We start from the raw sequence: 24,028 nt of genomic DNA, 5'->3' as shown, positions 1-24,028 counted from the left end.
GTTAGTTTTATCAGGCACACACACCCACACACACATATGTATGCATGAACACACACAGAGTGAAAACACACATTGAAACACACACACACACACACACACACACACACATTCTCCAGCGCATCAGTAAATAAATACATTTGTGTGAAATTCCCCTGATATGGCTGGCCTCTCAGGCTGATGAGAAAAAATGCCTGAGTAATTTTGGAGAAATGATTTTTCACAGTGCAATGAAAATATCGATATATGGGATAAATTCCCATTTCCACGGTGTCTCCCTCCTCTCATAGGCTAGTGAGTGTGTTTGTTGACTAAAACCCATACGATATACCCTATGGTCTCCTGGTGTGTGTGTGTGTGTCTTAGTGTTTATGTGTGCACATGTTCAATATAATTTAATCTAATAATCCACAAACCAATATACAATTATTGGATTGACATAAACGTTCATTACACTCCGGTATACTGGAGGAAAAACACTAATCCACAAAGTGGGGAGAAATATAAGTATTTATTTTTTATAGCTATCTTGTTTCTATATTTTCCATAATGAGAGCTGTACATAATCTTCTGGCATTTCCCTGACCTTCAGCGGACCTACAGAATATTGAAAGACTGTTTGGAAGGCTTACCCCAATCAGACTAGGTTTGTCTTTGAGAGTAGGGTCATCATAAAATTCATTGAAATGCATGTACTTGCGCACTAGGGTAGAACGACTACCCCCTCTTATTGAAGCCATGGAAATTCAAGGCCGACCGCAATATTGCAGACATTGTTAGCAGAAAACAGAATCCCCCACACACACACATAGTATTTTTTATTTTTTATTTAACCTTTCTTTAACTAGGCAAGTCAGTGAAGAACAAATTCTTATTTGCAATGACGGCCTACCAAAAGGTAAAAGGCCTCCTGCGGGGACGGGGGCTGATGTGTGTTTGGTCCTATATTTACATACACTACCGTTCAAAAGTTTGGGGTCACTTAGAAATGTCCTTGTTTTCGAAAGAAAAGCAATTTTTCCCCCATTAAAATACATCAAATTGATCAGAAATACAGTGTAGACATTGTTAATGTTGTAAATGGCTATTGTAGCTGGAAACGGCTGATTTTTTATGGAATATAGATATATAGAAAACAACATGGTAGCAACACAACATGGCAGCAGCACAACATGGTAGCAGCACAAAACATGGTACACACATTATTGGGCACAGACAACAGCACAAAGGGCAAGAAGGTAGAGACAACGATACATCACGCGAAGCAGCCACAACTGTAATTAAGAGTGTCCATGATTGAGTCTTTGAATGAAGAGATGGAGATAAAACTGGCCAGTTTGAGTGTTTTTTGCAGCTCATTCCAGTCGCTAGCTGCAGCCAACTGGAAAGTGGAGCGACCCAGGGATGTTTATTACTGTATTACTGTATTACTCTATTACTGTATTACTGTATTACTGTATTACTGTACACACGCGCAGATAAACACATACACCCACACACACACTTAGCATCTGTCAAGTGTTGAGATTCTGTTGCTTAAATAAATAATGTCAAAGAAACAGCATCACTAGTTAAAACAGCAAATCTACATATTGTTCCAGCTCACAAAAGAAACTCTTCCAATTTATTTTGAAATATAATTGCCTTTCTGAGTCACACTGCTTGTTAAAATAGACTGCAGCCTCTGAAAAGTGTGAGTCAATCAATCTTGGTGTATTTACTAAAGGCGAGGAAAATATATACACATTTTAAAGGATTTTAAATGGAATGGGTTCTTGGAGCAACTAGATATTGAGTTATCTCGCTGCCCACACATCTTGGATAAACACATATTATAACCAATTTATTGCAGAGATAATTTAAATGTCAACTGTTTAAAAAAAAAAATATTACCTCGAATTAGAGCATGTAAAGCAGTTCCGATATAAACAATATTACAGCTAAAATACAAATATAGCCTGCTCCAAAATGAATCTCTTCTCGTCATGACAATATTATGTGTATTTCCCTGGTAATAACAACCTTAGGCCACCTCTATAATTTGATATATAGGGCAGAAAACAAACTTCAAAGTCTCAATATACCTCTGGAAGTTACACCCTCTCATAAATAAAACTCACCCCAGAGGTTCCAATACCGTCCCGGTTGTTATTTCAAAATACGTTGCACTGGCCTATCTTTCTCTTCTTTAATTCAATTGATTTATCTCTGCGTGGGAAAAAACTGAATTTGCATTTCACCCTGTGGGAACTGCACATTTATTTTCATGCTAACTCAATCAGAGCGTAGCTTATCTAGATAGGGTTATAATTGTCGGTCTAGATAGTGCAACAATAGTCTGTCTAGTCTAGTCTCTATCTATTTCTGGTTTCTTTTGTAGCGATAGATAAAGTGAATTGCAGCTTTGTCTTCTCTTAGAAGCCAAAGACTTCTTTCCTATCAGTCTTTAGAATGGAGCCAAGGTGTCTGTTTTATCTCTAACATGTCATCTTTGAGACGGTCACTAATTAGGAACCTTATTAAAGGAAACCCCTGGAGCGGGGAAGCTATTGAACGTCACACAAACAGGAAATAAATATAGCTATCTGTCCTTCTCTAATTTCAGCTGAATGGGAAGTGTCACCTTGAAGCCTGTCTATAATGCAGTTGAGTTAATCAGTTATAATCAGATGTAATCAAATAACTTGTAGGCCAGGAGTGGCCAACCCTACTCCTGGAGAGCTATTGAGGGTACAGCCTTTTGCTCCAACCTCATTGTAACACACCTGATTCAGCTAATCAAGAGCCTGGTGAGCAGCTAATTAGCAGAAACGTGTGATGTAGAGCTTTAGTTTCTTCAGAGCTTTAGTATCCTTAGTTACGAGCTTAATATCTTTAGATCTTCATACTGTATCTTCCTTACAGCTGGGTAACCTAGCCTCATTACAGAGCTGTAGGTGGACACTGCAGAAACATTACTAAGGATCCAGTGAATTCCAGCCTTATGCATTGCTGAGAGGCACATTCAAAACAGTAAAACTGTTTTATAACCATAGATCTGTACCCAGTGTCAGTTATTCATCTACATTCTCTTAGGAAATCTGGACACGTCTGGAATGTTCCCCCATTCCAACTCCGGAATGGTGGTTCTAAACCTCTCACCAGGAGCGGTATTCCAGTGACAGATGTTTTATGGCCAGAATGTGATCCACATACACACAGACGGATGAGGGGAATGACATTCCAAAAAGATGTCATTGCTATTCCAATCTAGCTGACGTTCCAGTTTTCTATGCAGACAACATGCTGGGGATTGTAATGAGACGTTTATCATTGGGCAGATTGGAGCGCTGTCAGTCAGACCGGTATACTGTATAAGGGTGGCTATTTGCAAAGGGTGGCTATTTGAAGAATCTCAACTATAAAATATATTTTGATTTGTTTAACACTTTTTTGGTTACTACATGATTCCATATGTGTTATTTCATAGTTTTGATGTCTTCACTATTATTCTACAATGTAGAAAATAGTAAAAATAAAGAAAAACCCTTTTAGTAGGTGTTCTAAAACTTTTGACCGGTAGTGTAGTATAAACATGCAGCCGTAGTGTGGTGCCCTTTTATCTGGGATTGATTGAATTAGGCCTCAGACATGCTCTCCAACATGCTCTCCATCCAGGGGCCCCGCACTGCGGTTTGAACCTGTGTAATCTCTCGGACAGATTACGTAAACATAATCTGACCAAATTACGCAAGATTTTAGTTGTGGGTTAACCAAGATTAGACCCTGTGCTCCTCTGAACTGTGTGTGATGTGTGCTGTCTGGGGTGATTGACAACTGAGCAGAAGACATTTCTGTTGTTCACTGTAACATATGAACAATAAAGTTGTATTGTATTATATTATAGACTGGTACTGGGCAATATGGAAAACAATCCATATCGCGATAAATTGCCTTAATTGATGCGATAATGATAAATAGAACGATAAGTTTATGTGCATCACTGTTTTTTTATTATCCTTTAAACTACTACTACTAGTTTGATGGTTGTAGCCTGTAAGGTTGTCGGAGGATGACACCTAGTGACACCCCCCCACGATCGACGGCCCCAGCCGTTCACCTCGGCGCCTCCGGAATGTTATTATCGGAGTGCGGGACCTGGGTAAGAGGTGAGGACTGGTAGATGATCTGGGACGGTGGTTTGGGCTGATGAGTGGTTGGTGGAGACCCGTGGACCAGTCTATCCGGGGTTTGTGGGCGACCAGCCAGGGTGCCCGAGGAAAAACTGGATATCCTCCCATAGGACAGTGCGCTGGGTGATGAAGCCCGACCCCAACGGCCGGCCGTCCAGGCCCATGACCGGAAACCGGCTTGGAGAGGGAGAGTAACGGAACGCTCCACCCTTGGGCCCCGCGGCCCCAGAATCCACCAGTGCATACGCCCGACGCGACGGTTCCGGCTCGCTAGCACCCCTCCCGATACTAGCGAGCCCTCCCGTTTTCCGGCTTCTCCGGGCATGAGTCGCAGTGGTGATCTGCCTGGCCGCAGTACAGGCAATGTCCTTGGCGCAGACACCTCTGCCTCTCCATCCTGGACAAGCGCGCCACCCCCAGCTGCATATCCTCCTCCTGAGGCGTCTCCTCCCTGAATCGGCAGAAAGCCTCCGGGTTGATAGGGGAACGCGGAGGCGCGCATTGCGTCATCCCTCTCTCATGCACCCTCTCACGATGCCGATTGTCTACCCGCACCGAGAGTTCGACAAAGCCGTCCAGTCACTCAGGCAGCTCCCTGAAGGAGAGTTCGTCCTTCACCCCCTCCGATAGCCCCTGGGCGTAAAGGACGACTAGGGCAGCCTCCTACCATCCTGCGTCTCGAGCTCGGGTCCGGAACTCCACGGAGTAGTCCGCCACCGAACGGTCACCCTGCCGACAGGCCGTGAGCCGCCTCCCGGCCTCGTGCCCCGACACCACCAGAGAGGTGTCGAACACCTTGCGTAGCTCCCGGGTGAATTTGTAGGAGTCGGAGCTAACCAGAGTTTGGCTCTCCCACTCCGCGGTAGCCCAGGAAAGGGCCCGACCCATCAACAGAGTGATGATGTAGGCCACCCGGCCCTGCTCCGTCAGGAAGGAGGAGGGTTGTAGACTGAATACCAGGGAACACTGGGTGAGGAATTCCCTGCAGCCCTCTGGACGTCTGTCATACCTCTCCGGAGGTGGTAGGCGTGGTTCCCGCGATGTTGCAGGCAAGACTGTAGACGGCGCTGCCGCGGCTTCCGCTCCGTCGGCTGCCGGGGCTGGTCGGGTTTCCACCCGGCTCTGCACAGCAATCGTCAGCTGGCGGAGATTCTCGGTGATCTGCTGCAGGCTGCGGTCGTGTTGGTTCAGCATAGCTCCCTGTGTTTCCAATGCGCTCCGATACTGTGCTGCCTCCGCTGGGTCCATATTTGCACAGTTTTCCTTAAGGTTTGGGGTGAGGTGTGACCCAGGTGTGGAGCATGATATACAATAGGCAGTAGGCAGAGATGGTGAAACAAGGATCTTTACTGGTGATCCCGAAGCCAAAATACAAAGAACGGACTTATAACTATAAAAGAAAGGTGGAGCAAATAAGTCTCCAAAAACTGTCTGACAGCCAAAATACGAAATACTACCTAAGACTTAAACAAATATTGAAACAGGGAGAACACTTCTCAAGTACCTGACATAGATCTCCGATCAGACACTGAGTAGTACTGCTGGACATAGAGAAACTAGCAGAGAAAACTGAGCAAGGGAACACAGGGAAGTGAGGGCATAAATACACAGGTGAACTGATAGACACAGGTGACACCAATAGGATGATGATTAGTCCCGACTGTGAGTGAGGAGGTGCCTAAGGTTGTCGGAGGATGACACCTAGTGTGTTGCTCCGGAACTGCGACCCCCTCCTGTAACAGTAGCCATCAATTGACCCATTAATAATCACCCATATTTCATTTCAAACTTCACATTTCTTTAGTATAGGCTAATGAACGATATCAGCTAAATGCCTGCGATAAGTAATCGGTATGGTCGGTGTGGATAATTATCATTCCAGCTCTAATATAGACTGTACAATAAGTACAGTACAATAAGTACAGTTACAGTGGGGGGGAAAGTATTTAGTCAGCCACCAAAGTTCTCCCACTTAAAAAGATGAGAGAGGCCTGTAATTATCATCATAGGTACACGTCAACTATGACAGACAAATTGAGATTTTTTTTCTCCAGAAAATCACATTGTAGAATTTTTAATGAATTTATTTGCAAATTATGGTGGAAAATAAGTATTTGGTCACCTACAAACAAGCAAGATTTCTGGCTCTCACAGACCTGTAACTTCTTCTTTAAGAGGCTCCTCTGTCCTCCACTCGTTACCTGTATTAATGGCACCTGTTTGAACTTGTTATCAGTATAAAAGACACCTGTCCACAACCTCAAACAGTCACACTCCAAACTCCACTATGGCCAAGACCAAAGAGCTGTCAAAGGACACCAGAAACAAAATTGTAGACCTGCACCAGGCTGGGAAGACTGAATCTGCAATAGGTAAGCAGCTTGGTTTGAAGAAATCAACTGTGGGAGCAATTATTAGGAAATGGAAGACATACAAGGCCACTGATAATCTCCCTCGATCTGGGGCTCCACGCAAGATCTCACCCCGTGGGGTCAAAATGATCACAAAAACGGTGAGCAAAAATCCCAGAACCACACGGGGGGACCTAGTGAATGACCTGCAGAGAGCTGGGACCAAAGTAACAAAGCCTACCATCAGTAACACACTACGCCGCCAGGGACTCAAATCCTGCAGTGCCAGATGTGTCCCCCTGCTTAAGCCAGTACATGTCCAGGCCCGTCTGAAGTTTGCTAGAGTGCATTTGGATGATCCAGAAGAGGATTGGGAGAATGTCATATGGTCAGATGAAACCTAAATAGAACTTTTTGGTAAAAACTCAACTCGTCGTGTTTGGAGGACAAAGAATGGTGAGTTGCATCCAAAGAACACCATACCTACTGTGAAGCATGGGGGTGGAAACATCATGCTTTGGGGCTGTTTTTCTGCAAAAGGGACCAGGACGACTGATCCGTGTAAAGGAAAGAATGAATGGGGCCATGTATCGTGAGATTTTGAGTGAAAACCTCCTTCCATCAGCAAGAGCATTGAAGATGAAACGTGGCTGGGTCTTTCAGCATGACAATGATCCCAAACACACCGCCCGGGCAACGAAGGAGTTGCTTCGTAAGAAGCATTTCAAGGTCCTGGAGTGGCCTAGCCAGTCTCCAGATCTCAACCCCATAGAAAATCTTTGGAGGGAGTTGAAAGTCTGTGTTGCCCAGCGACAGCCTCAAAATATCACTGCTCTAGAGGAGATCTGCATGGAGGAATGGGCCAAAATACCAGCAACAGTGTGTGAAAACCTTGTGAAGACTTACACAAAACGTTTGACCTGTGTCATTGCCAACAAAGGGTATATAACAAAGTATTGAGAAACTTTTGTTATTGACCAAATACTTATTTTCCACCATAATTTGCAAATAAATTCATTAAAAATCCTACAATGTGATTTACAGGCCTCTCTCATCTTTTTAAGTGGGAGAACTTGCACAATTGGTGGCTGACTAAATACTTTTTTTCCCCACTGTATATGCAGTTCACAACATTACACATTCCATATCATGCTGGGAAGACGGAACATTGATTGGACCCCAGGATAGAGGGTTCTGTACTGTAGGAAATATGTACTGTGCATATAGTGATAGTACATGTAGTGAAAGTACTTAGGCCAAGTAATCAGAGTGGCTGTGGTTTTAAGAGTATGCTTTTAGAAGACAGAAGTAGTGGAGCTCAGAGCTACTCTAGGGAGATGGTAGACATGTCCCATCGCTACTTTACTAGATTTTCTTTCAACACGGATCATGGCTCAATCATCCGTTTGAAGTTTGGTTTGTAGGTGACTTTAGGTGGTTTGTTTGCATGTGTGTTGTACAGTATAGGCATGTAAGTTGTTTTTCTGCCAACGAGGCAGACTTGATGACTGGATTTCCTTGTGGATATGTGATCCTTTGGGAGATGTTTCATGAAATATGATTGTACACATTAATATTATGCGTGTGTACAGACATTACTAATGTACACAACATGACCAAAAGTATGTGGGCACCTGCTTTTGGAACATCTTATTCCAAAATCATGGGCATTAATATGGAGTTGGTCCCCCCTTTGCTGCTATAACAACCTCCACTCTTCTGGGAAGGCTTTCCACTAGATGTTGGAACATTGCTGTGGGGACTTGCTTCCATTCAGCCACAAGAGCATTAGTGGGGTCGGGCACTGATGTTGGGTGAATAGCCCTGGCTCACAGTCGGCGTTCCAATTAATCCCAAAGGTGTTCGATGGGGTTGAGGTCAGGGTTTTGTGCAGGCTAGTCAAGTTCTTCCACACCGATCTCAGCAAACCATTTCTGTATGGATCTCGCTTTGTGCACGGGGGCATTGTCATGCTGAAACAGGAAAGGTTCTTCCCCAAACTGTTGCCACAAATTTGGAAGCACAGAATTGTCTAGAATGTCATTGTATGCTGTAGCGTTAAGATTTCCCTTCACTGGAACTAAGGGGCCTAGCCCGAACCCTGAAAAATAGCCCCAGACCATTATTCCTCATCCACCAAACTTTACAGTTGGCTCTATGCATTCAGGCAGGTAGCATTCTCCTGGCATCCGCCAAACCCATATTTGTCCGTCGGACTGCCAGATGGTGAAGTGTGATTCATCACTCCAGAGAACACGTTGCCGCTGCTCCAGAGTCCAATGGTGGTGCATGGTGATTTTAGGCTTGTGTGCGGCTGCTCGGACATGGAAACCCATTTCATGAAGCTCCCGAAGAACAGTTCTTGTGCAGACGTTGCATCCAGAGGCAGTTTCGAACTCGGTAGGGAGTGTTGCAACCGAGGACAGACGATTTTTACGCACTACGCGCATCAGCACTCGGCATGGTATGCGTACATGTTTAATTAATAATAATAATAATAATAATATGCCATTTAGCAGACGCTTTTATCCAAAGCGACTTACAGTCATGCGTGCATACATTTTTGTGTATGGGTGGTCCCGGGGATCGAACCCACTACCTTGGCGTTACAAGCGCCGTGCTCTACCAGCTGAGCTACAGAGGACCACATTAAGAAGTAAACACACGACAAAACAACAAAAGCAACGTACCGTGAAGTTCTAATGGGCTACACATAAACAAGCCAAACCAGAAACACACAAACCAACCCCCCCACCCCTCACCCCCCATGGTGCGGACTCCGGCCGCAAAACTGACTCATTAGGGGAGGGTCCGGGTGGGCATTTAGCCTTGGTGGCGGCTCCGGCTCCGGGCGCGACGTCACCCTTACTTTCCTCTCCTTTTCTGGCTCCCCATTGCACACCTGGTCCGGTCTGGACCCCGGCGCGATGCTTTCCCTCTCAGTCCTCCCACAATGCACCAAGCCCTGTCTGGACCCCGAGGAGTAGGAACGGGCCGTACAGGACTGGAGACACGCACCACTGGTTTGGTGCGGGGAGCAGGTACGGGGCGTACCGGGCTGGGGACACGCATCACTGGTTTGGTGCGAGGAGCAGGCACGGCCGTGCCGGACTGGAAACACGCACCTCTGGTATGGTGCGAGGAGCAGGCACGGGCCGTGCCGGACTAGAGACACGCACCACTGGTTTGGTGCAAGGAGCAGACACGGGCCGTGCCGGACTGGAGACACGCACCACTGGTTTGGTGCGAGGAGCAGGCACGGGCCGTACCGGACTGGAAACACGCACCACTGGTTTGGTGCGAGGAGCAGGCACGGGCCGTGCCGGACTGGAAACACGCACCACTGGTTTGGTGCGAGGAACAGGCACGGGCCGTGCCGGACTGGAGACACGCACCACTGGTTTGGTGCGAGGAGCAGGCATGGGCCGTGCCGGACTGGAGACACGCACCACTGGTTTGGTGCGAGGAGCAGGCATGGGCCTTACCGTTCTGTGAAAGCGCACTGACTGCACAGTGCGTAAAGCCGGCGCATAGCCTGGTGCCTGTTTGGTCACACACTCCTCAAAGCGAGTGCAGGGAGTTGGCTCTGCTAAACCTGGCTCCGCCAGCCTCTGCTCTAAGGACTGAGCTCTCTGCTGCTGGAGGGTTATCTCCACTCTCAGCTCCTCCTGTTGTCTGGCCAGCTCCTCTCTCAGTGCTCTGAAACTTGGCTCCTCCAGCCTCTGCTCTAAGCACTGAGTTCTCTGCTGCTGGAGGGTTATCTCCACTCTCAGCTCCTCCTGTTGTCTGGCCAGCTCCTTTCTCAGTGCAACCACTGACTCCGTCTCCCTGAGGGCCTCCTGCAGCGCCTCCTTCTGAAGGGAGATCACCTGCTCCTTCTTCGCTATCAGCCCCCGTAAGGTGGATGTCTCTTCTGTCAGAGTGCTAATCTGCAGGTCTTTCCGGGCCTCCTGCTGCTTAGCCAACCACCCCGTGTGCCCCCCAATTTTAGTTTTTTTGGGGTTGCCTCTCGGGCTTCCTTCGCGGTCTCGAACTCCGATTTCGCCATTGATCCTCTCCTGCCTGGGCTTCGCCCAGGGTCCTTTTCCAGCCAATATCTCCTCCCATGTCCAAAATGTCTTCCCCACCTGTGTCCAAGGTGTCTGCTCCTCCTGTTCACGCTGCTTGGTCCATTGGTGGTGGGATCTTCTGTCACGTTCGTTGAGTAAAGGATCAGACCAAGGTGCAGCGTGGTATGCGTACATGTTTAATTAAGAAGTAAACACACGACAAAACAACAAAAGCAACGTAACGTGAAGTTCTAATGGGCTACGCATAAACAAGCCAAACCAGAAACAAGATCCCACAACATAGGTAGGCAAAATGGCTGCCTAAGTATGATCCCCAATCAGAGACAAAGATCGACAGCTGCCGCTGATTGGGAACCACACCCGGCCAACATAGATCTACACATACTAGATCTACACATAGATATTCACACCCTGACCAAACTAACTAGAGATCTCTATGTCAGGGCGTGACAGTAACAGTAGTCTGTAACAGCAGTGTGTATCTCTGAGCAGGAGTGGGTCTTCTGTTGCAGTACAAACTCTCCATCCTCATAACTCAGTGTTCACTGGTGACGTGAGATGTGGGATTTGACCCAGCCCAGGTGTCTATTAGAGCAGTGGGATACCAGGTGCCTTCCATTCTTCTCCCTCTCGCTCTCTTTCTTTCTCTCTCTCCTTCGTTCCCTCTCTCTCTCTCTCTCTCTGTCAATGTCGCTCTCTATCTCGCTCAGTCTTCTCTCTCGCTTTCTTTTTGGAGGAGAATCCATCTGCAGTACTGAGCCCCTGTGGCGCCATCAATCACACACAGACATGTCTGCAAACCACACATGCACACACACGTACGTGCACTCACATTCAAGCAAACACACGCAAGTACACACACACACATCAGATAACAATGGGGAATTCATTATTTCCAAATATGTCGACCTGATTTAAATTTAAACCATCACCAGATCTCCTCCACCTCTAGGGATGTCTAGCCAATTACATGGAGCAAAGCAGAGCAGCATATCAACCTGGATATGGTAATAAGGTCAAGGAATAAGAAATAAGCACCAGGTAGACGAGCCAAAAGAATTCAACTAGATTATAGATTATTCCAAAATGATGAATGATAAATCAAGAATATTGAAATACTGCTAGTTTTAATTAAACTGCCCTTTTCTTCAGCATGCTAAGCTAGCTAATGCTATAGCAGCCCATTAGATTCCATGAAAATACGAGAAAAGCACCAGGAATGGACGGCTTTCCCATAGAATTCTATTTAACATTTTGGGACATATCTGAACTAATAAATGTAATACAAATATTATATAAATGTCCTAAAGCAAAGATTTACACAAATAATACATTATCTGATGAAATTGCTTTAGAAAGGTGCACAAGACAGGGGTGTCCTCTCTCCCCCCTCCTGTTTACATTGGTAATTGAACCGCTTGGAGAAAGAATTAGACAGGACCCAAACGTAACAGGTATCAGTATTGGTAAACATGAATATAAACTACCTTATTTGCAGATGATCTCCTGATATACCTGACCAATATTGCAAACTCAATGCCCCCTTGCTAAAATCTCAGGATATAACATTTATGTGGAAAGAAAGTAAATTATGGCAATAGTAAAAATAAAAATACAGCAATCTTTCAAGAGGACCACAAAAAATATCAAATACATAGGATGCTTAATAAGTGACAACAAACAACAAGTATATAAAGATAACTTCATCCCATTACTCAACAATATGAAAGCAGATCTAATTAAATTGAATAATCTTCCCATAAATCTTACTGGTAGAATAAACCTCTTCAGAATGGCATGGCTTCCAAAGTTTTTATATTTATTCTCGGTAGTACCAATTACCCCACCGAAGACATTCTTTAAAAAAGTATACTCGGCCATAACAGACTTTATATGGGCAAATAAAACTCATAGAATAAAAAGGAAAGTTTTACATCTTCCTAAGTCTGAGGGTGGTTTTAACCTTCCAGACATGGAATTGTATCAACTCGCCACCCAAGGCCTTTACTTGCGACATATTGTTAAATGCACTAAAGAGGAACAATGGGTGCTTTTAATCCGTTTATCTGCATATTTCAAGACATGGCATATGAGGGTGCGGTGAAATGCCGAATGGGGTGGACCATACTTTTCTTGTCAATGATTTTGAAAAAACTTCTACTTACAAAGAAGAAGAAATCAAATTATCCTCCATCACTATGGCAGTGGATGAATCAAATGTACTGTTATTTAAATATTGAAAAGGTCTGGGCTATGGAGAAAAATAGAACAGTGAAATTTGACGCCATATGGCATCGAGTGCTACAAGCACTGGAAAGTTCCAGGGGATGAAGGATGAGGGGGAGTGTGGTTGTGAGACATACACTACATGACCAAAAGTATGTGGACACCATTTCAGAATCATGGGCATTAATATGGAGTTGGTCCCCCCTTTGCTGCTAAAACAGCCACCACTCTTCTGGGAAGGCTTTCCACTAGATGTTGGAACATTGCTGCGGGGACTTGCTTCCATTCAGCCACAAGAGCATTAGTGAGGTCAGCACTGATGTTGGGCTATTAGGCCTGGCATGCAGTCAGCGTTCCAATTTATCCCAAAGGTGTTCGATGGGGCTGAGGTCAGGGCTCTGTGCAGGCCAGTCACGTTCTTCCACACCGATCTTGACAAACCATTTCTGTCTGGACCTCGCTTTGTGCACCGGGGCATTGTCATGCTGAAACAAGAAAGGGCCTTCCCCAAACTGTTGCCACAAAGTTGGAAGCACAGAATCGTCTAGAATTTCATATAGCGTTAAGATTTCCCATAACTTGAACTAAGGGGCCTAGCCCAAACCATGAAAAACAGCCCCAAACCATTATTCCTCCGCCACTAAACTTTACAGTTGGCACTATGCATTCGGGCAGGTAGCGTTCTCCTGGCATCCGCCAAACCCAGATTTGTCCATCGGACTGCCAGATGGTGAAGTGTGATTCATCACTCCAAAGAATGCGTTTCCACTGCTCCAGATTACAATGGTGGCGAGCTTTACACCACTCATGCCGATTGCCCATGGTGATCTTAGGCTTGTGTGCAGATGCTAGGCCATGGAAACCCATTTCATGAAGCTCCTGATGAACAGTTATTGTGCTGACGTTGCTTCCGGAGGCAGTTTGGAACTCGGTAGTGAGTGTTGCAACCGAGGACAGACGATTTTTACGCGCTACGCGCTTCAGCACTCTGCGGTCCTGTTCTGTGAGCTTGTGTGGCCTACCACTTCGCGGCTGAGCCGTTGTTGCCACTAGACGTTTCCACTTCACAATAACAGCACTTACAGTTGACTGGGGCAGCTCTAGCAGGGCAGAAATTTGACCAACTGACTTGTTGGAAAGGTGGCATCCTATGACGGTGCCACGTTGAAAGTCACTGAGCTCTTCAGTAAGGCCATTCTACTGCCAAGGATTGTCTATGGAGATATCATGGCTGTTTGCTCGATTTTATACACCCGTCAGCAACGGGTGTGGCTGAAATAGCCGAATCCACTAATTTGAAGGGGTGTCCACATACTTTTGTATATATAGTGTACGTGATGTGTATGGCTGTGGTGTGAACATGTGGGTCTGAACGGGTGTGATTGATCATCATTGATGTTTGTTGAAATGTGTGTGCGTCTGTTTATTTATTTTGTTTATGTCCTGTATGGTTGTTATTGTTTACAAAAAAATAATGTTGGGGTGAGTAGTTACCGGAAGTGTTGTCGAATCCAATGGGTTGCTTTAGCATTAGCTAGCCTAGCATGCTGAAAGAAAAGGGCAGTTTGATTAAAAACTAGCAGTATTTAAATATTCTCGATTCATCATTCATCATTGTGTAATAATTAGGAGTACAGCGCAATCTCCCATCGCTGGATTGAGGTAGTTTTTCCAAGCCATATTTTGCGAATAGCACCGTTACGACTAGAGAAGGAAGTAATGAGGTAATGAACATGTTCTTTTGGCTACAGGTAGACATTTCCCTTATCAAATCAAATCAAATCAAATCAAATTTTATTGGTCACATGCGCCGAATACAACAGGTGCAGACATTACAGTGAAATGCTTACTTACAGCCCTTAACCAACAGTGCATTTATTTTAAACAAAAAAAAGTAAAAATAAAACAACAACAAAAAAAGTGTTGAGAAAAAAAAGAGCAGAAGTAAAATAAAGTGACAGTAGGGAGGCTATATATACAGGGGGGTACCGTTGCAGAGTCAATGTGCGGGGGCACCGGCTAGTTGAGGTAGTTGAGGTAATATGTACATGTGGGTAGAGTTAAAGTGACTATGCATAAATAATTAACAGAGTAGCAGCAGCGTAAAAAGGATGGGTGCAAATAGTTTGCAGTGCAAATAGTCCGGGTAGCCATGATTAGCTGTTCAGGAGTCTTATGGCTTGGGGGTAGAAGCTGTTGAGAAGTCTTTTGGACCTAGACTTGGCACTCCGGTACCGCTTGCTGTGCGGTAGCAGAGAGAACAGTCTATGACTAGGGTGGCTGGAGTCTTTGACAGTTTTGAGGGCCTTCCTCTGACACCGCCTGGTATAGAGGTCCTGGATGGCAGGAAGCTTTGCCCCAGTGATGTACTGGGCCGTACGCACTACCCTCTGTAGTGCCTTGCGGTCGGAGGCCAAGCAGTTGCCATACCAGGCGGTGATGCAACCAGTCAGGATGCTCTCGATGGTGCAGCTATAGAATTTTTTGAGGATCTGAGGACCCATGCCAAATCTTTTCAGTCTCCTGAGGGGGGAATAGGCTTTGTCGTGCCCTCTTCACGACTGTCTTGGTGTGTTTGGACCATGATAGTTCGTTGGTGATGTGGACACCAAGGAACTTGAAGCTCTCAACCTGTTCCACTACAGCCCCGTCGATGAGAATGGGGGCGTGCTCAGTCCTCTTTTTTTTTCCTGTAGTCCACAATAATCTCCTTTGTCTTGGTCACGTTGAGGGAGAGGTTGTTGTCCTGGCACCACACGGCCAGATCTCTGACCTCCTCCCTATAGGCTGTCTCATCGTTGTCGGTGATCAGGCCTACCACTGTTGTGTCGTCGGCAAACTTAATGATGGTGTTGGAGTCGTGCCTGGCCATGCAGTCATGGGTGAACAGAGAGTACAGGAGGGGACTGAGCACGCACCCCTGAGGGGCCCCCGTGTTGAGGATCAGTGTGGCAGATGTGTTGTTACCTACCCTTACCACCTGGGGGCGGCCCGTCAGGAAGTCCAGGATCCAGTTGCAGAGGGAGGTGTTTAGTCCCAGGATCCTTAGCTTAGTGATGAGCTTAGAGGGCACTATGGTGTTGAATGCTGAGCTGTAGTCAATGAATAGCATTCTCACGTAGGTGTTCCTCTTGTCCAGGTGGGAAAGGGCAGTGTGGAGTGCAATAGAGATTGCATCATCTGTGGATCTGTTGGGGCGGTATGCAAATTGGAGTGGGTCTAGGGTTTCTGGGATAATGCTGTTGATGTGAGCCATGACCAGCCTTTCAAAGCACTTCATGGCTACAGACGTCAGTGCTACGGGTCGGTAGTCATTTAGGCAGGTTATCTTAGAGTCCTTGGGCACGGGGACTATGGTGGTCTGCTTGAAACATGTTGGTATTACAGACTCAGTCAGGGACATGTTGAAAATGTCAGTGAAGACACTTGCCAGTTGGTCAGCACATGCTCGGAGTACACGTCCTGGTAATCCGTCTGGCCCTGCGGCCTTGTGAATGTTGACCTGCTTAAAAGTCTTACTCACATCGGCTACGGAGAGCGTGATCACATAGTCATCCGGAACAGCTGGTGCTCTCATGCATGCTTCAGTGTTGCTTGCCTCGAAGCGAGCATAGAAGTGGTTTAGCTCGTCTGGTAGGCTTGTGTCACTGGGCAGCTCGCGGCTGTGCTTCCCTTTGTAGTCTGTAATAGTTTTCAAGCCCTGCCACATCCGTCGAGCATCAGAGCCAGTGTAGTACGATTCAATCTTAGTCCTGTATTGACTCTTTGCCTGTTTGATGGTTCGTCGGAGGTCATAGCGGGATTTCTTATAAGCGCCTGGGTTAGAGTCCCGTTCCTTGAAAGCGGCAGCTCTACCCTTTAGCTCAGTGCGGATGTTTCCTGTAATCCATGGCTTCTGGTTGGGGTATGTACGTACGGTCACTGTGGGGACGACATCATCGATGCACTTATTGATGAAGCCAGTGACTGATGTGGTGTACTCCTCAATGCTGTCTGAAGAATCCCAGAACATGTTCCAGTCTGTGCTAGCAAAACAGTCCTGTAGCTTAGCATCTGCGTCATCTGACCACTTTTTTATTAACCGAAGTCACTGGTGCTTCCTGCTTTAGTTTTTGCTTATAAGCAGGAATCAGGGAGGATAGAGTTATGGTCAGATTTGCCAAATGGAGGGCGAGGGAGAGCTTTGTATGCGTCTCTGTGTGTGGAGTAAAGGTGGTCTAGAGTTTTTTTTTCCTCTGGTTGCACATTTAACATGCTGGTAGAAATTAGGTAGAACGGATTTAAGTTTCCCTGCATTAAAGTCCCGGCCACTAGGAGCGCTGCATCTGGATGAGCGTTTTCCTGTTGATTAATGGCCTTGTACAACTCATTCAGTGCAATCTTAATGCCAGCATTGGTTTGTGGTGGTAAATAGACAGCTATGAAAAATATAGATGAAAACTCTCTTGGTAAATAGTGTGGTCTACAGCTTATCATAAGATACTCTACCTCAGGCGAGCAAAACCTCGAGACTTCCTTAGTATTTGATTTTGTGCACCAGCTGTTGTTTACAAATATACACAGACCGCCACCCCTTGTCTTACCGGAGTCAGCCGTTCTGTCCTGCCGATGTAGCGTATAGCCTGCTAGCTGAATGTTATCATTGTCGTCGTTCAGCCACGACTCAGTGAAACATGAGATATTACAGTTTTTAATGTCCCGTTGGTAGGATAACCGTAATCTTAAGTCATCCAATTTATTTTCAAATGATTGAACGTTGGCTAATAGGATTGATGGAAGAGGCAGTTTACTCGCTCGCCGTCGGATCCTTACAAGGCCCCCCGATCTATGTCCACGATATCTCCGTCTCTTCCTCACGCGAATGACGGGGATTTGGGCCTTGTCGGGTGTCTGTATGATATCCTTCGCGGCCGCCTCGTTGAAGAAAAAATCTTCGTCCAATACGAGGTGAGTAATCGCTGTCCTGATATCCAGAAGCTCTTTTTGGTTATAAGAGACGATGGCAGAAACATTATGTACAAAATAAATTACAAATAACGCGGAAAAACACACATAATAGTACAATTGGTTAGAGGGCTGTAAAACGGCAGCCATCTTCTCCGGCACTGTCTCTTCTCTTCTTAGGCACAGCACAGGTTAAATCCCAGTAATCCTGACCTTAACCATTAGCAGAGAAAATGCAGAACTGACTTTAGATCAGTACCTATGGAGACATATAAACCTAATCTGACTTATTAGTAGTAAAAGCCTGGCACGTTTGGACTGCCCATCACTCTGTGCTCAGAGCAGGGTAGAGGTTTGAGTAAGGCCCAGCACTCTGGGCTCAGAGCAGGGTAGAGGTTTGAGTAAGGCCCAGCACTCTGGGCTCAGAGCAGGGTAGAGATTTGAGTAAGGCCCAGCACTCTGGGCTCAGAGCAGGGTAGAGGTTTGAGTAAGGCCCAGCACTCTGGGCTCAGAGCAGGGTAGAGGTTTGAGTAAGGCCCAGGACTCCGGACTCAGAGCAGGGTAGAGGTTTGAGTAAGGCCCAGGACTCTGGGCTCAGAGCAGGGTAGAGGTTTGAGTAAGGCCCAGGACTCCGGACTCAGAGCAAGGTTTGAGTAAGGCCCAGGACTCTGGGCTCAGAGCAGGGTAGAGGTTTGAGTAAGGCACAGGACTCTGGGCTCAGAGCAGGGTAGAATTTTGAGTAAGGCCCAGGATTCTGGACTCAGAGCAGGGTAGAGGTTTGAGTAAGGCCATGAGATACAGCAGAGCATGTTCCCTTTAACAGTCTGTGTCCTCTCTCATCAATCCATCATCCACGCGCACACGCACGCACATGCACACCTTCGCTCTCCCGTCCCCATCTTAGGGTAATTATTGCCAGAGGCAGGTTGGCGTGGAGATGGATTGCCTCTGACGTCTGGTGAAAGTGAAAGAGACGAGAGAGAATGCACCGCCGAGAAAGAGGAGAGAGGAGAGATAAAGAGGTAACACAGGGAGCGAGATGAGCGGTGGGAAATGGAAAAAGATAGACGGGGAAAGACAGAGGCCAGCTTGCTTTCTGCCCCATGTTTTAGTAACCATTAGTAAACGCACACACACACACACTCACCTTATCAGCAGCTCCAGCTATTCACTTATTCTCAAAGCGGTTGAAAGCAACAGCATCTAACAGGGAGGGCTTTTTTTGGGGAGGGTTCTTCTCTCTCTCTTTCTCTCTCTCTCGCTCACACATACACATATACACATCGTCGTCCCCTTCTCTGCTGTTATTAACCTGTGGGAGCCCCTGCTCCACTGGGATGGAGAACCCTGACCTCACTGTGGGGCTCTGAGATGAAGGTCGTTAGCAAATAGACTTCACCCCTTAATTACTGCTGGACCTGGCCCGCTGTGTGTGTGTCTTTCACCCCTTAATTACTGCTGGACCTGGCCCGCTGTGTGTGTGTCTTTCACCCCTTAATTACTGCTGGACCTGGCCCGCTGTGTGTGTGTCTTTCACCCCTTAATTACTGCTGGACCTGGCCCGCTGTGTGTGTGTCTTTCACCCCTTAATTACTGCTGGACCTGGCCCGCTGTGTGTGTGTCTTTCACCCCTTAATTACCACTGTCTTTCTCTCTCTCTTTCTCATTTTCATTGTCTCCCACTTACATCAAAAGCCATTCTATCCATTCCCCAGTTGCTGCATTTTAGTTGTCGGTTTTATCATCCTCTAATAAAATAAATTCATGAACCTAAAATCACCATTCCATTTTGGAATTCAGAACTGATGTTCTTTCAATAGCCTGTCGGGATTTCAAAAGGAAGCTGCGTTCACTGCACAGAGAAAGAAAGAAAGGAAGGAAGGAAGGAAGGAAGAAGTGGTGAAAGGAATTGATACTGTAATCATCTATTGTTAACGCAACATGTTAGATGGAGTCTTTTCATCCAGTGAAGCTGAGGAAAATTACTGTAATCATTCTTTCCAGTCCTTTCTCTGTTTCTCCAGCTTGGAACATAACTCTGACAGCAATATTATATTACAACTAATAATGGATAACGACTGTATAGCGGCTATCAGAGGATCTGTGAATGCTGTGTGTTGTGTGGGGGTAAGTCACCCCATTAGTTTTTTTATCTCAAATGCATTTAACTCCCTGTGGTGGAAGTACTATCATTATCGGGATACACGCACACACACACACACACACACACACACACAAACACACGTGCATGCACACACACATGCATGCACGCATGCGCACACACACACAAACACACACACACACACGCATACACACAAAGAGAAATGAGGTTTTAGTGCATTTTGTAGAATAGAGTAAGGAATGTAAAGCATTTCCATGGATACATTATCTACTTTATAATGATTCCAGCTAATATAAAATTACCGTCATAATTGCAATGGCCAAAGGCAGGGTTTCTGCGAAACACTCTTAGTTTCAATTTCACACCATTCCCCATCGTATTTCGTTACAGAATGCATTTTCCATCCACTAACACTAAACATATCAAGGTGTTGTTGATTAGTTGAATTAGGTGTGTTAGTGCTTGACTGTGACGAAAGCCTGTCAACCTGTATAACTCCCTAGCCCACTTGAAGTCTTGGTTGTTTAAACAGTGACAGCCGGTGACAGAGTCAGTGACACATGTCCAGCTTGCTATTTGTGCAGCTCGGAGCTATTTCAAATAAAATCAAATCAAATTGTATTTGCCACATGCGCCGAATACAGCAGGTGTAAACATTACCGTGAAATGCTTACTTACAGCCCTTAACCAACAATGCATTTATTTCTTAATAAAAAAGTAAAATAAAACAACAACAACAAAAAAGTGTTGAGAAAAAAAGTAGTAAAATAGTAGTAAGAAGTAAAATAAAATAACAGTAGGGAGGCTATATACAGGGGGGTACCGGTGCAGAGTCAATGTGCAGGCGCACCGGCTAGTTGAGGTAGTTTAGGTAATATGTACATGTGGGTAGAGTTAAAGTGACTATGCATAAATAATTAACAGAATAGCAGCAGTGTAAAAATATGGGGTGGGGGTGCAAATAGTCTGGGTAGCCATGATTAGCTGTTCAGGAGTCTTATGGCTTGGGGGTAGAAGCTGTTGAGAAGCCTTTTGGACCTAGACTTGGCGCTCCAGTACCGCTTGCCGTGCGGTAGCAGTGAGAACAGTCTATGACTAGGGTGGCTGGAGTCTTTGACAATTTTGAGGGCCTTCCTCTAACACCGCCTGGTATAGAGGACCTGGATGGCAGGAAGCTTGGCCCCAGTGATGTACTGGGCCGTACGCACTACCCTCTGTAGTGCGTTGCGGTCGGAGGCCAAGCAGTTGCCATACCAGGCGGTGATGCAACCAGTCAGGATGCTCTCGATGGTGCAGCTGTAGAACTTTTTGAGGATCTGAGGACCCATGCCAAATCTTTTCAGTCTCCTGAGGGGGAATAGGCTTTGTCGTGCCCTCTTCACGACTGTCTTGGTGTGTTTGGACCATGATAGTTTGTTGGTGATGTGGACACCAAGGAACTTGAAGCTCTCAACCTGTTCCACTACAGCCCCGTCGATGAGAATGGGGGCGTGCTCAGTCCTCTTTTTTTTTCCTGTAGTCCACAATCATCTCCTTTGTCTTGGTCACGTTGAGGGAGAGGTTGTTATCCTGGCACCACACGGCCAGGTCTCTGACCTCCTCCCTATAGGCTGTCTCTTCGTTGTCGGTGATCAGGCCTACCACTGTTGTGTCGTCGGCAAACTTAATGATGGTGTTGGAGTCGTGCCTGGCCATGCAGTCATGGGTGAACAGGGAGTACAGGAGGGGACTGAGCACGCACCCCTGAGGGGCCCCCGTGTTGAGGATCAGCGTGGCAGATGTGTTGTTACCTACCCTTACCACCTGGGGGCAGCCCGTCAGGAAATCCAGGATCCTTTTGCAGAGGGAGGGGTTTAGTCCCAGGATCCTTAGCTTAGTGATGAGCTTTGAGGGCACTATGGTGTTAAACGCTGAGCTGTAGTCAATGAATAGCATTCTCATGTAGGTGTTCCTCTTGTCCAGGTGGGAAAGGGCAGTGTGGAGTGCAATAGAGATTGCATCATCTGTGGATCTGTTGGGGTGATATGCAAATTGGAGTGGGTCTAGGTTTTCTGGGATAATGGTGCTGATGTGAGCCATGACCAGCCTTTCAAAGCACTTCATGGCTACAGACATCAGTGCTACGGGTCGATAGTCATTTAGGCAGGTTATCTTAGTGTCCTTGGGCACGGGGACTATGGTGGTCTGCTTGAAACATGTTGGTATTACAGACTCAGTCAGGGACATGTTGAAAATGTCGGTGAAGACACTTGCCAGTTGGTCAGCACATGCTCGGAGTACACGTCCTGGTAATCCGTCTGGCCCTGCGGCCTTGTGAATGTTGACCTGCTTAAAAGTCTTACTCACATCGGCTACGGAGAGCGTGATCACATAGTCATCCGGAACAGCTGGTGCTCTCATGCATGCTTCAGTGTTGCTTGCCTCAAAGCAAGCATAGAAGTGGTTTAGCTCGTCTGGTAGGCTTGTGTCACTGGGCAGCTCGCGGCTGTGCTTCCCTTTATAGTCTGTAATAATTTTCAAGCCCTGCCACATCCGACGAGCGTCAGAGCCGGTGTAGTACGATTCAATCTTAGTCCTGTATTGACTCTTTGCCTGTTTGATGGCATCAAACAGGCCGTCGGAGGGCATAGCGGGATTTCTTATAAGCGTCAGGGTTAGAGTCCCGCTCCTTGAAAGCGGCAGCTCTACCCTTTAGCTCAGTGCGGATGTTGCCTGTAATCCATGGCTTCTGGTTGGGGTATGTACGTACGGTCACTGTGGGGACGACATCATCAATGCACTTATTGATGAAGACATTGACTGATGTGGTGTACTCCTCAATGCTATCTGAAGAATCCCGGAACATGATCCAGTCTGTGCTAGCAAAACAGTCCTGTAGCTTAGCATCTGCGTCATCTGACCACTTTTTTATTAACTGAGTCACTGGTGCTTCCTGCTTTAGTTTTTGCTTATAAGCAGGAATCAGGAGGTCAGATTTGCCAAATGGAGGGCGAGGGAGAGCTTTGTATGCATCTCTGTGTGTGGAGTAAAGGTGGTCTAGAGTTTTCTTTTCCTCAGGTTGCACATTTAACATGCTGGTAGAAATTAGGTAGAACGGATTTAAGTTTCCCTGCATTAAAGTCCCCGGCCACTAGGAGCGCTGCCTCTGGATGAGCGTTTTCCTGTTTAGTTATGGCCTTATACAGCTCATTGAGTGCAATCTTAATGCCAGCATTGGTTTGGGGTGGTAAATAGACAGCTATGAAAAATATAGATGAAAACCCTCTTGGTAAATAGTGTGGTCTACAGCTTATCATCATCTACAGCGAGCAAAACCTCAAGACTTCCTTAGTATTTGATTTTGTGCACCAGCTGTTGTTTACAAATATACACAGACCGCCACCCCTTGTCTTACCGGAGTCAGCCGTTCTATCCTGCCGATGTAGCGTATAGCCCGCTAGCTGTATGTTGTCCATGTTGTCGTTCAGCCACATAAGATATTTCATTTTAGTCATTTAGCAGACGCTCTTATCCAGAGTGCATACATTTTCTTTTTTTTAACTGGCCCCCTGTGGGAATCGAACCCACAACCTTGGCGTTGCAAACGCCATGCTCTACCAACTGAGCTACATCCCTGCCGGCCATTCCCTCCCCTACCCTGGGCCAATTGTGCGCCACCCCATGGGTCTCCCGGTCGCAGCCTGCTACGACAGAGCCTGGATTCGAACCAGGATCTCTAGTGGCACGGCTAGCACCGCGATGCAGTGCCTTAGACCACTGCGCCACTCGAGAGAGTTATTACCGTTTTAATGTATTTGCTTTAGTCTGGAAATGGAACAGAGAAATGTATTTGCTTTAGTCTGGAAATGGAACAGAGAAATGTAATCGCATTTCTCATCTTCTACCAACCTCTCCATCTGTCTCTCTCAGAGGAGTAGATTGACATTTAGACTGAGACATTGTAGTCATTCATTCTACTTGTCTTTAATAAGAACCAGGACATAGGAAGCCCATCCCCAGTTTTTCATTCAAAACAAATATCAAAGCAAATATTAGCCATAATGCAGGCAACATGTGTCCATCGCCTTCTCTGTTTGTCAAACAAAGGATTCAGAAGAGCTGTGGATGGTGATGCTACAGAAGAGTGTGTGTGTGTGGGGGGGGGTG

General features: G+C 46.2%; 1 protein-coding gene across 1 annotated transcript in view; it reads left to right on the top strand.

The window, feature by feature from the left end:
* Positions 1 to 4,703: 4,703 nt before the first annotated feature.
* The window catches only part of cntnap2a (contactin associated protein 2a), a 195,564-nt gene continuing 176,239 nt past the window's right edge, over positions 4,704 to 24,028 (top strand). The window contains exons 1-2 of the mRNA XM_045210319.1: positions 4,704 to 4,774; positions 5,219 to 5,325. Of these exons, the coding sequence (XP_045066254.1) occupies positions 4,704 to 4,774; positions 5,219 to 5,325 (178 nt within the window). The remainder of the gene's footprint in view (positions 4,775 to 5,218; positions 5,326 to 24,028) is intronic.

The sequence above is a fragment of the Coregonus clupeaformis genome, chromosome 34, assembly GCF_020615455.1.
Source record: "Coregonus clupeaformis isolate EN_2021a chromosome 34, ASM2061545v1, whole genome shotgun sequence".
NCBI classification, from domain to species: Eukaryota; Metazoa; Chordata; class Actinopteri; order Salmoniformes; family Salmonidae; genus Coregonus; species Coregonus clupeaformis.
The sequence above is the reverse complement of the archived record's forward strand: the minus strand, read 5'-3'. Positions and strand labels throughout refer to the sequence as shown.